Raw genomic sequence first — 13,117 nt, forward strand, 5'->3', positions numbered from 1 at the left:
CAGCAGAGATGGTTCGGAAGAGCACAGAGAGGGTTAAGAGCTATTTGCATGCACATGACACTGACTGCCTCAGGAATGTCTCTTTTCATTCAAGAGATGCAAATGGCAGGGCACTCCCTGTCCTGTGAGAGTACAGCCTAGGAATCAAGAGGGAGAATAAAGTCTTCCTTGAAGACCAGAGAATAATGAGTTTAATTTGCAGTGTGGTTGTTTGGGGTTGTTTTTCCCTTTGTAAACATCCTGGTTTAGCCTAAGAAAGGGCACGTTTTATCAGCATTTCAATGAAAGCTGCTCCAAGAAAAGGAGCAATGAAAACTCTGAAGGAGTGCAACTGCAATTTGGAGCAATACAGTGACGTGGACACAATATCCAAAAGGAGGGTCCAGTTTACAGCCTGAAGGATTCAATCCCAGCTAAATGAAGTGCCATTAAGAGCAGCACATCAAGGGAGCTGAACAGGAGGTTTCTGTGTATTCCCCAGCGATGCAGTCTGGGATTCTGGAGTGTCATCCAGGCTGGTAACTGTTTGCTTGGCCCGCCAGAGAAACAAGGGAAATAATTAGGCAAATGTGTTGGTGCAGTTTGGATTTAACAGGAGCAATTCCGCTTTGTCACCAGGTAAGCAGCTCTTGCCTGACAGATACAAAAATCAGTGCTTTAATGCTTCGGGATAGCTCGGGTCAAAGGTGCTTCTGCCCAGTGGCTGCTGGGCTTTGTGCTCTTTGTACAGCCCCACTGAGAAAACAAAAGTTTAGTGCTTTGCTGATGGTTAATTTGTCACCTTAAAAACATTTCCTGGGGATTCTGATGATGATTAGAGAATGTAACACAAAAAAAATAAGAAGAACAACTGGAGCCGTGTGCAAGCTGAACTTTGTTCCTGTCAGTGGTGACAGCTGATGGAATTGCTGCCATTTCTGCTCCTTAAGGAGCTATTGCTGCGATTAGGGGCCTGACCCGGGCCCATTACCACCGATGAGAACATCACTACTGGCTAATGGAGAAGCCTTGGGCCAGCAATGTTTTTGTGCTGGGCCTGAGACTTTGGAGAGAGAGGAGGAAAGACAAGGCCCCACCAGCCCCAGAGCTGTGCTCCTTTCTGTGCTCCTGCATCTGCCCCGATGGGGATGCCAGGACTGCTGCAGGGCTCTGCTGGGGCTTGGGGCTTCATTGCCTGGGCTGGGAAAGGCATGGAATTTTTTTTCCTGTTCTTTTGCCAGAAATTTTACCAGAACAGAGAAGCTACTAGTCAAGGGGCAGCTCTTCAGCGCTACCTTCTCTCCTGTTCCTTCCTACTCCTGCCCCATGTCTATATACTCCTGCCCTCAGATGGCTGGATGGAGAATAACACTCCTGGTGCTGACTTCAGGGGATGCCTGAGAAAGAAGGGATCTTCCTGTTTTCAAATTCTCAGAAGAGGATCCAGCCAAGTTCAGGACTAAGAACCCAAATCAGTCCCTGCATTTTCACATATTCCCCAAATTGCTCCTGTTTCTTATACACCTGTGCATATGCCTATGGGCAGATGGTAAATCAACAGGCATGAGAGGACCTTGAAGAAAGTTCCCAAGGAAGAATGAATGACAGTTTGACAAAAATTTAACACAGAACAAAATAAATTGAAAAAAAAAGCAGAAACACATGAACTTCAGAGTATTTTAAAAGAAATCTGAATGAAATCTGCTTGAAAATTTATACTGGTTTTCAAAGGTTCTTCATGAAACAGAAGAGATGACTGATGCCCTCAGCTGACAAGGGAAATCAGATCAGCTTTGACTAACAGTAACTGCACAGGTTGTTCACAACACAGCTCAGGGTGGGCATCTGATGAGAGGCCCCCTGATGTACCACACGCTTGAGGCCTCCTGGAGAATGGTTTTATTTGGCTGACAGTGGGAGGCAGTAATTTCAGAAGGTGTTGGTGCTCAGGAGGGTGCAGACCAACTACTAACGTGTTCCAGCAGTCCCTAGGAAATCTGGGAAAGACAAAGCTCAGGAGTTGCATCCTGCTTAAAACACTAGAAGCAACAGCAGACACCACACATCCTGCCCGTTTCCAGCTGTGGCTGCAGTGCAGCAGCTCGGATGCTCTGGTTCCTTTGGGATACTCTTTCCCAACTCTGCCATCACCCAAAGGTGTTTTGCACTAAGACAGATGAGCTGCTTTACCTCTCAGTGCTGAGGCTGTAACAGGCTTCCAGGTTCCCAGTGTTGTGAACCAGCAGAGTCTTCTGGGTGCTGTGGTTGACTGGACACGACGAGAAGTCCAGCCAGTCAGGGAAGTCCAAGACTGGGCGGGCACCAATGGCTCGGATTGGCACAGAGACCTTTTCCCTTTCACTGCTGCAGACAAGCTGGTGGAAATGATCCTGCAGGAAAAGTAACTGGCACAGCATTGAGGGCATTGAGTGCCATCCTCATGGCAGAAGAAAAAGTGCTGTTTTCTATGACCCTTTGTGGGCATGAATTGACCTCTCCCACCCCAAAAACGACCACTAATTCATACTAATAAAGGCTGGAGAACAGAGCATGTGAAAAAGCATCATTTTTGCTCCATTCCAATGGGAAAGAATAAAGCTCTCTGGATCATCTTTTTGTTCCTCTGGTATTTTCCATATTTAAATCCCTTCCACTGAACCTAGAGATGGCTAAACCTCAACACCCCTCCCTGTCATTTCCCTGCTGTTCCATCTGCCTCTTCCCCCGTGAACGTTCAAGAACAGGCATGGAGGGAAAGCACAGCCCTCTAGGCCCAGCTGCAGGGCCTGGCAGCACCACGCCGTGACGAGGTGTGACCAGCTCCAGGCTGCCTGCCCCCAGCCCAGAGCCGACCTCACAGCACGGGCTGGGCTATAACCAGCGTGCAACAAACGCCCTGGCTTTAGAGAGAACGTTCCTCCAACTCACCTTGCTCCCCTCAGGGGTGAAAAGGATGTTTATAGTACAAAATGAGCCCGGTGGGATCTGATGGCACACACCATTGGGGCCGACCAACTTGAAATAAGGTGAGCTGTCCATGGTGACCCTCACCAGCCGAGTAACCTGCAGGAAAGACACAAAATGGTGATTTTGCCACTTGTGGAAACCTGAGGAGACCTGGGTGTGCCCTGGTGACAGCCTTCCTTGACCATTTTCCCAAAGGACTTTTAGCTCTGGAGGTACAAGCAGAGGATACACAAGGGTGAACTTGAATCCCTCTGCCTGGGCAAAGCAGCTCGGCCAGAGGCAGTAGGGCAGTGCCTGCTGGGAAGGAAGGTCAGGCACCAGCAGTATGGAGATAGAACACCTGAACCAAGTCATCCTCATTTTCAATAAGCCCAGAGAATCTGCTTGCTTCTGCCTGCACACAGCCATGCAGCCCTGTTCCAGAGGGAGAATGTGCTACCTGAAGGCAAACCAGCACATTGTCCTGAGGGAAGGAAGAAATTCCCTTCTAACAGACTGAGGTGGAGTGGGGAAGTCCAGCTGTAGGGACACAGTCATATGGGCACACCAGCAAGAGGAGACCAGACACTTGGCCTTACTGGAAAACTGAAGAGAAAAGGAGGAACACAGCAAGACAAAGAGACAAGTCCTGTCTCTTTGCCATGAGATGGCAAAGAGAATTGAAATGGGCTGTAAAGAAGCAAGGAAGAAGCACAAGACACTGCCAGGAAAGGCTGGTGCAGAAGATGGGAGCAGTCAGCTTGCCAGAGTGATGGAAAGCCAGATGGCCCTGCAGGCTGTGCCTGCCAACTCTGGGCTCGAAAGGTTATTTTCTGCCTGGAGAAACATGAGCAGCACCGACTGACAGTGTGGTTTCATTATTAAAAGCCAATCTCAGCTCTCCAGGGGCTCTTGCTGCCTGGTGATTGTGGCCAGGCAGCTGCCAGTGCAGGCAAGCCAGACTGCTGGGCATTCCTGCAGCCACCCTGCTGCCAGTTTCTGCCCTCAGGGGAACACAGGCACAGGGACAGCAAACAGGCATTTTCTAGCACACGGGTATCAACCCCTGAGCACCAAATCACATCTCACAATGTCTAAACCAGGTGATTTGGACTCCCTGCTGTCTATTCCCAACAGCTTGCCCTTGGCACAAGAGTCAGTTGAGAAACTGTTTCCCTGACTGAAATTCAAAAGGTCTCAGTTTTCCTCTTTACAGTGCAACACAATTGCTGACATTTTTCAACTTCTTCCTTCTCAGCTTTCTTGGGGAATTGCAAAACAATCACACTTTGTTCAAGTGAAGGTGGAAACCCTCAAGAGCACATTGCTCTGGATGTGCTGTAGTTCTGCAAAGGGAAAGCAGAGCACCATGTTGCCTTTGGAAAACCTGAGCAGAGCTGAATTAAGCTTGGCAGGAGCCTGAACTGGCATCTAAAGGCCTCCTGCTGCTTCTGCTAAATGAGTCCGATTCCAGGGCTGTTTTCAAACACATGTCCTGCAGTGCCAGTGCCACTAATCATAACTAGTCATCATCATGACTAATCATGATTCCAGCATAAAGTGGAGAAGACTCAACCCCTGAGCTTTGACTGCGAGCTGCACAGAGGCAGCTCAACAGGCTGAGAGAGGCGAGATGCCCGCCGGGAACCAAGATTAACCAAGGAGCCACAGTACGTGGTGGTGGACACTCGAGGGGAAGCATGAGAGCAGGTGAGAACTGCACAGCCTTCCCATCAATCCAGGGTTTTCAAGGGAAAGAAGCTCCTTTGGGTCAGATACCACCAAGGTACGGCCAAAATCAGGGAAGAATCCTCAGCACGGGAAAATTCCCACCATCTTGCAAATCCAAGGTGGTGAATCTGGATGTGCTATGGCTGATACTTGCTCTGCTGTAAACCATGGGGGTTACAGCACTCTCCTCTTCTTCTAGCACAGTGTTAAAGCTCCACATCCCAGAACTTACCTTGTCTCTGTTCCTCAGAAGCAGGGGCATTTCACAGACCTTGCCAAGGACATAGTTCTGAAACACCAGCTCAGATGGGCAAGGCTCAAGCAAGGTCTTGTTCCGGTCAGGTGATGAGAACTGGAGAGGCAAGAGAGAGCAGGGAGAGGTTCAGCTGCTGGGAGAAAGGTTCGTGAATGACTCTTCTCTGTTGATCCCTGGTGAAGGACAGGCTCTTGGTAAATAGGTCTGCCCAGCTGCCACTGGGGGAACAGTAGTTCACCCACCTCTGCTCTGAGCTGATCAAAAGCTGCTAGACCACACTGAGCAGGCTCAAGCTGAGCAGCTCTTTTGGCAGGAGTTTCTCCAGCTTTCCTTCTCCAAAATGCCGGGCAGCGCTTACCTCCAGCACAGCCCTGTGCTAATGGGGTCCCAGAGCTCTGGGCACTGACTGAGCACCCAAGCAGTAAGTGAAACTCAAGAATTTACATCAGACTTCATAGGAAACAAATTTTGGATGACCTTTACTCTGAGGCAGGGAGACTGAGGCCCACACAACTCCAGACTCTAGAGCTGAGACACCAGTAAGAAGAGAACAGCACCAGAGTAGGTTAAGGGCAAAAAGAAAGTACCACAGTAGATAGGAATAGGACAAATGAGGTGAATGCTGGATGAGGATAAGGTTCAGTTCTTTTCTCAGCAGTGCTGGGCAACTTGAGTAAGACTGGAGTTGTGTTAAATTGGGAGTAATTACCTCAGGCCCTCAGCCTTCAAAGGCCAGCGCTGCCACTGTGCAGGGAATCCTATGACCCCCAGCATTTGTCAGTGACAACACCAAAGCAAGAGGTGGCTCTTTCAGTGGGACAATGGAAAATGGCAAGCTGGTGCCCTTTTGTCCTGCCCCAGCCTTCCCCCGGTATCGTGCCTTCACCATGGTAGCTAAACTCCAGCAAACCCCACCAGCTTCAGCAGAAATTATTTGTGTTGGCTTAGCACAGATCAGGACTCCAGCATCTCACTAGGAGAAAACGTTTTGTCTTTGCCCCAGCAGAAGGAACTCCACCACCACCAGCAGTTTGCAACAACAACAGGACCTGGACACTGAGGTGTTTCAATAAGCTGGAGGCAAGGCACGCAGCCTCTTCAAATGTCACATCAAACAGCAAGGAAAAGGGCAGGAAAAGGCTACCTTGTAATTGGAGCTCTCACTTGTGCCTAGGTGCAGGGCAATCTTGGGCAGCTTTGCCTCCTGAGGGCTGTCCGGCTTCTTCCTGAACCTGAGACCCACCTTCCTGAAGTCAAAAATGGTCAGCTGAAAGGCAAAAAAACCAGCAAGAGCCTCAGAAATGCCCTTGTTCAGAGAGGCTTTACTTGTTCAAGTGGCTCTGATGAATTATTTGTGATCACAGCCACCAGGACAGTCCTGGAAGTCCTGGAAGTTACCTGCTGAAATATTTAACATCAGAAAATTAATGGTATAGAGCAGAACACACTTGCTCTAACCAGGTGGCTCTGCCTCATTAGCTTCTCCATGGTTTGATGTGACACGTGTGGGGACTTCTGCTCTTGGGGAATTTGTGTCCTCTTTACTTCCACTGGATTGAACCAGTGACCTTTGCAGAGAGTGGTAAACTCCCCTAATTCCATCCTTGCCTGAGGCTCACAACCCCCCGTGTGTGAAGATCTCAGTGCTGGCTGAGTGTGAGGGAAGCAGAAAAGCAGCATTGTGCCAAGACCGAGGTGCAGAGCAATAGGTCCATAGTTCTCTCTTTGTAATTAGCACAGGTTTTGTCTCTGTCTGGCCTCACAGTCCCATTCACAGAAGAATACAGAGAGATGTCCTTGACAGAGCCTCAGCACTGGGTCACCTCCAGTCAAGTGAGCTCCAGGCAGCAAAGGGGACGTTTGTGGGTGGGAAGGAGGACCCTTGCCCCAATTCCACTGCTGTGTGCAGAGCTGGATCTGTGCTCCACGCAGGAGATGAGATGGAACCTGTTCCAGGGGGGACCAGCCACCTCTCTCAAGGCTTCAGGCAGCATTTGAGCCGCCCACTACATGCCCAGGTGCCTGGAGGGCAGGTGTGGTCAGAGCAGCACAGTGAGTTTGCCAACCTGACAGAAGGAATTCCTGCCCACACACAGGGGACAGAAAGAAGCACAAGCTCATGTTCAGCTTTACATTGGTTTAACTTGGCTCCAGTGGCACAGCCAGGCAAGACTCTGGACTGTCCCTGATGCACCATGACAGCCCCTGCCAACAGAAGCACAGCTCTAAGAGCTGGGGAGGGGGTCTGTAGCTCCACAGTGCTGTGGACAGCAGGAGGGGCTGGGAGAAGAGGGACACGGGAGGAGTTTCCAGCCTTAACACAGCTCCTGGCCACAGCAGGTACTTACACGCTCAGGCTTCTCAGCCTCTCTCGGCCTTAGAGGGCGAGCTAGCACCTCTCTCCTCTGGAATCCAGAATCCATTCTGAAGGATGTTGTGGGTGGATAAGTCCTACCAGTGACTGTGTCTCAGCTCACCTGGAAGGAGCAACAATGGAATGCTGAAAATCCAGAATCCCATTCCTGGTAGACCCAAAAGATACAGTGGTCCTGCAAATTTTATATTATTTGAAAGTAGCTAAATGCTTGTTTGGCATAAGTAGTTAGAATTGTTAGGCTGGAAGTTGGACTTTATTTGAACTATATGGCTATGTTGTGTAATTCAAAGATGGATCATAGTGAAACTTGGAGCTAACATTCTGAACATTAATAATAGTTAGAAGAGACAAAGCTGTAGCTTAAATATTACTTAAAAATTAATAGCTAGAGTGGACAGCCCATAGCTGGTGGTATAGGAACTGTAACAACCTCCTCTTCTTTAGGCCAACCAAGCCCAACTCCCTCAGCCACTCCTCACCAGACTTACCTCTAGAGTCTGCATCAGCTGTGTTCCCCCTCCCTGGACCAAGTTCGGGGAGGGAGAATCTTTGCTGCAGTGAAGGTCTCAGAACCAGACACAGTACTTTTGCCTGTTGAGAAATGCAAATGGATTTGATGTGATTATTTCACTGAACTCAAGGGCAACTTTTTATAGGTACCTTTGTACCCATAAATATAGATGTTCCCATCTCTGTACCTGCGTGTGTGTGAATTGATCATGTGTACCTTTGTACACATAAATATAGATGTTCCCATCTCTGTGCCTGCGTGTGTGTGAATTGATCGTGATCTATGTAGTAAGCTACAAGAGTGAACCTTGCCATCAAACTTTGCTAGGCCACTGAGGAGACACCATTAAAGGGACATGAGCCATTATAAATGCAACATATGGGGGAGCAGGACCACATCAGACTTTATCCTAGTGGCACTTCTTCTCCAGCATCCCTATCCTACAAGAAGCTATGGGTAAACAATCACCAGCCTGACAACCACCTCTCTCTGTTTGTGTCGTGCAAGAAAGGGCAAGAAGAGAAGACAACTCCAGAAAGTGGGTCTCAAGCACTGACGAAACTCAAACGTGAACATTTACTTTGGACTAGAAACACGAGAACATGACACTGTCTTATGGACACCAGGACATGCTGCAGCAAGAGATTTAAAGCTGGAAATTACCATCTAATGGGGAATGGAACATTAATCTGGATTTCAGTGATTTATTACTTGGTCTTGAGAATAACTGGATTACTTGTGCCAGTTTTCTAACTGCAGTTTCATTTCACTTCAAATGAAGCCTGTCCATTATGCCCATACTGCTGTTTACAGAGGGCTTCCACTCTCCACGCCCCCATCCAGGCTAGCAGCTTCCCCTGCCCTCTAGTCCTGGATGCTCTTCCATAGCCCCACGGTTCCACTTCCATAAAGCCTACAGGGATCTGCCTGCCAGACTCAGGGGAAGGAGCAGAACTCAGAAATCAGTCCCAGCTCTCTGCAGGGACAGGATAAAGCACAGCTCCAGCCCACCACCTCAGACAGCCCTTTACCCAGCCCACAAGTTAAGGAAGGATCTTAATTCCCCCTCTGCTCCAGGCTCAGGGCACAGACAGCTCTGGCCCCTCAGCTTTGTGTTCAGAGCACAAACGGCCTGAGCCTGGACCGAGGAGCCAGCTGTGCCAGGACACAGCAGCTGAGGCCACCTAGGGAAGCAATGAATTAATATTCCCAGGGCTGGGGAAAAATTCCTGACATGTCTCAGGAAACCCAGGTCTATCACAGCAGGGTGTCAAGCTGAACATCACCAAGGATATCGAAGCTTTACCTTTCAATAAAGGACACGAGTGATCTTCAAAGGCAGTTCTCTGCAAGGGCTCAGTTGGTGAAGAGCCCGGTCAGTCTGTCCCTTTCAACGAACTGCAAGATCGACTTTTCGGAGAGACAATCTCTCCAAGGATTCGCTTGGCGAAGCGCTCAGTGTCGCTGCCGGAAGGAGCTCAGGCCGCTGGGAACAGGGTAGGGTGAGAGGGAATCGGGAACTGCGGGTGTTGCCGCGCCAGCACCAGCGCGACAGTCTCTGTCACCGCGTTCCCGGTTGCCAGGCAACGGATGGAAGCTGGAAGGGAGGCGGGGCCGCGTGGGGCCGCGTGTGGGGGTGGGGGCCGCGTGGGGCCGTGTGGGGCCGTGTGGGGCCGTGTGGGGGCTGTGTGCTCCAGCCCGGCCGGGCACAGCCGGGGCTTTGATCCACAGGGACCCAGTGCCATCTCCCGGCGCTCCGCTCGCTTCGCTCCTGAGCACCTCCACGGACCCAGTGCAGCCCCGGCTGAACGGCGGGATCGGAGCAGCTTCCGGCGGGAGAGGGACGGGCAAAGTGCTGCATGTCCGCCCAAACACTTAGAGAATCACGAACTCACAGGATGTTAAGGGGTTGGAAGGTTAAAGATCATCTTGTGCCACCTCCCTGCCATGGGCAGGGACACCTGCCACTAGACCTGGTTGCTCAGAGTCCCCTCCAACCTGGCTTTTTGAGAGTTGCAGGGCTGGAGCATCCACAACCTCCCTGGGCAACTTGTGCCAGTGTCTCACCACCCTCACAGTAAAGAATTTCTTCCTTATGTCTAAGCTACATGTCCCCTCTTTCAGTTTGTACCCATTACTCCTTGACCTGTCACTACAGTTCCTGACAAAGAGTCCCTGACAAAGAGTCCCTCTCTGGCTTCCCTACAGGCCCCTCCAGGTACTGGAAGGTGCTATTGATAAGGGAAAATGTTAAGTTGCTATTGATGAGGGAAAATGTTAAGTTTCTATGTAACTGGCCCAGTTTAATAAGTGCAGTTTTAAGGTTCCTGTGCTGTTTGCCCAGACACAGCCGTGTTGCCGGTGGGCAGCCAAGGGGGAGCTGCCCAGAGGCAGCCAATGGGAAAGCTGCGTGGTGGCGCGAAGGGGCAGCCAATGGGAGGGTGTGCAATGGAGCAGCATGTATCAAATGGGCAGCCAATAGGACACCGAGCAGACGGGCAGCCAATGAGGAGCTGTCGCCAGGGGAAGATGATGAAGGACTGCGCATGCTCAGAGAGAGGAAGACTTTGAGCCTGCCTCCCCTGCGAGCACCCGAGACGACCAGCAGAGAGCAGTGCGCAGGCACCAGAAGGCCTGTCCCGAGATTTAAATAGAGCACCGCCCACTCTCGTGTAGTTCATGAATATGTAAATATTTAATAAATATGTATGAGTTAGTTCTATAAAATGGGAGCTGTGGCAAAGGTGTGGCGTTTGCGTGTTAGGCGGAGCTGTCCTCAAGGCGTCTGGCGCCGAAATAAACAAATGCCGGCTTAATAGCACCTGTGGCTGTTGGGTTTTACTACCGCTGCTTTTTCTCAGCATCAGTTCTGGCGAGCCAGGTAGGCGTCTTCCTCTGCTTGGCTGCAGGCTCCGTTGGAGGCAGGGACTCCCTAGGGCACCCTCGAGACTTTCTCGAAGGGACTCCTCACTTCAGTCAGCTCACTGAGGGAGCAGACGGGGACCTCTTGCGACAAACTGAAGGTATTTGTTTGGTATAAATCGCGGTTCGTTTTTGGGAATGACTGGTCAGAGGGAAAGTACCCATAAGCCGCGGGAGACGTCCTGTGCTGGGGCACCCATAAGATGCCGGAGTCGTCCAGCAGTGGTTTGGGCAGTGAGCTCCGGCTCTTACATTTGGTTCACCGTTTGGGTGTTTGGTGCACACAGTGTGTGCGGGCTGAAGCTCGCACGTCTCGGTAAATTGTTTTGGCGTTTGTCTGGTGAGCGCAGTGTGTGTGGGTTAAGGCTTGTGCGTCTCGGCAAATTGTTTCGGAGTGTTTTGGTACACCGTTTAGATGTTTGGTGCACGTAGTGTGTGGGCTACGGGTCCCACATTTGGGTGTTTGGTGCATGCAGGCTCGCACATCTTGGTAAATTGTTTCGGAGTCTGGTGAGCGCAGTGTGTGTGGAGAACGGCTCCTATGTCTCGGTAAATTGTCTCGGTGTCAGTTATACGCAGTGTGTGTGGGCTATGGGTCTGGTGCTGGTGGTGTGATTGGCACAGGTTTTCTTATTGTCCTGTGGCACTAGTTTTACTCAGTTTCCTGTACTTGTTAACATCGCAGTGTCTGGTGCAGGTAGTGTGATTGGGAGAAGTTTTTATTATTTTCTGTGGCACTAGTTTTAATCAGCTTCCAGTATTTGCTAACATCTCGGTGTTGGGTGCAGGTGGTGTGATCAGGGAAGTTTTTGTTATTTATTGTTTACGGCAGTAAACTGTATAAAATCTTCCTTGAAAATACAACTGATATAAGATACTGTAGAAAAAAAAAGAAAAAAGAAAAAAAGGAAAAAAGAAAATAAAAAGGAAAAAAAGGAAGAAAAAAGAGAAGAAAAAATAGAAAAAAAGAAAGAAAAAAGAGAAAGAAAAAAAGAAAAAAGGGGGGAAATAAAAAAAAAGGAAGAACAAAAATAAGAGAAAGAAAAAAGAAGGAAAAAAAGAAGAAATAAAAACAAACAAAAAAAATGTGGTCTTATCACTTGTGCCTATCCCAGGTGCAAGAAAGGTGTGCTCTGTATTAAAAACCATACTTTTAAAACAAAAAAGGGGGAATGTGACACCCCAAGTAGACAAAGCTGTATTTACCCTTAGTTTTTTGCATTTGAATCAACAAGTATTGTACAAAAACCCACAAGAAGACACCTAATGACAAGGTTCTCTCGAGTGCTCAGTATGGGGAAGGGCTGTGCTTGTGCTCTGACTGCCACAGGACCCTGCTGGCTTTCAGCCCCTCTGATGGAACCTTATCCTGAGTGGACCCGGCCTGCAATCCAATCCTGCAGATGCAGAGGCTGTCCCTCAAGAATCCCGGGAGCAGGCAGGGAATGCTGAGCAGAGCAAGCCCTGCCCAGATGTCCCATTGGGAAGACACTATTCCAGGGGGAATTCACTGGGTCTACTAACTCTTACTGACTGGTTAATGACTCAGCCATGATATGTCCCTCTCACTCAGATGCCTTCTTGGCCACACCTGACCTTGTGATTCGTGTGACTGACATTAACTTTAACACCTCTGTAAGTAATCCTTGTTATTTTAGTTGTATCACAGATCAAAACGTACCTACCCTCCATTTATCATTAATAATTCCCATGGGCAGAAGAGCCAAACTGTGGCTCCCAGTGAACCTAAGCAGAAGCTGGGAGGATGATGCAGGATACAGTGAATTAAGGAAACTGTTAAATCAAGAAATCCTTAGTGGATGGCTGATTGCTTGGATCATCTCTGCAGCAATCACGGCAGCTGCCGCAGCCACGGCTCCTGCTGCACTGGCCATTCAGTGCAGGCCATGCCTGCAGTGCCAGTGTATGGTCACTATGGCAGCACCATATGGCAGCAGGTGTTTAATGATCTGTCTGGTTTCAATATTCCAAGTCCTCTGGGAGCACATGGGACAAGCCTGAAGACAAGGAGCCCGGGTCCTGGCCCTCTTGGCCGTGAACTCTGCGTGTCCAAACAGAACAGGGGCAGAGGTGGGACCAAGCAGAGTCTGCACCTGCACTGAGTTCATGGGAATGCAAAGGGAGGATGGACCTTGGCTGAGTGCTTGGAGAGAGAGAAGGTTGTTTCTCCAAGTGGAAATGCACTTGAACCAGCCTGCATGACCAGCATGTGCTATTCTCTTGTGGCTGAACACAGCCAGCACATGAGGCGAGGGGAATGTGTGGGATCAGGGCACTGCTTTGGGGCAATGCTGGGAATTCCAGTGGACTAAAAGACAAACACCAGGTGCTGCTCACGAGAGAAGAGGAATAAAAGGGGACATGGAAAAGTGTC

The 13,117-nt window shown here is 49.7% G+C and overlaps 1 protein-coding gene and 1 long non-coding RNA gene across 8 annotated transcripts in view; both read right to left on the bottom strand.

Moving 5' to 3' along the window:
- Positions 1-3,030, bottom strand: part of LOC114001265 (hydrocephalus-inducing protein-like) — a 58,413-nt gene extending 55,383 nt beyond the window's left edge. For 6 of the 7 annotated variants that reach the window (XM_039389186.1, XM_039389183.1, XM_039389185.1 and 3 more), the window contains exons 1-2: positions 2,908-3,028; positions 2,170-2,384 (exon numbers count right to left, since the gene is read on the bottom strand). In XM_039389186.1, the coding sequence (XP_039245120.1) occupies positions 2,170-2,384; positions 2,908-3,018 (326 nt within the window). In that variant the 5' untranslated portion in view covers positions 3,019-3,028. Of the gene's footprint in view, positions 1-2,169; positions 2,385-2,907 lie in introns of all 7 variants that reach the window. The other variant, XM_039389187.1, reaches the window with a different exon arrangement.
- A 1,860-nt stretch (positions 3,031-4,890) lies between these two features.
- Positions 4,891-9,354, bottom strand: LOC120324807. Its single transcript, XR_005566415.1, has 5 exons — positions 9,107-9,354; positions 7,778-7,880; positions 7,261-7,389; positions 6,057-6,179; positions 4,891-5,008 (listed from the first exon to the last, which is right to left on the bottom strand). It is a non-coding gene; the product is annotated as an uncharacterized LOC120324807 (long non-coding RNA).
- Positions 9,355-13,117: the final 3,763 nt, after the last annotated feature.

This window comes from Pipra filicauda, unplaced genomic scaffold (genome assembly GCF_003945595.2).
Source record: "Pipra filicauda isolate LSUMZ 115617 unplaced genomic scaffold, ASM394559v2 scaffold711_size138364_pilon, whole genome shotgun sequence".
Lineage (NCBI taxonomy): Eukaryota > Metazoa > Chordata > Aves > Passeriformes > Pipridae > Pipra > Pipra filicauda.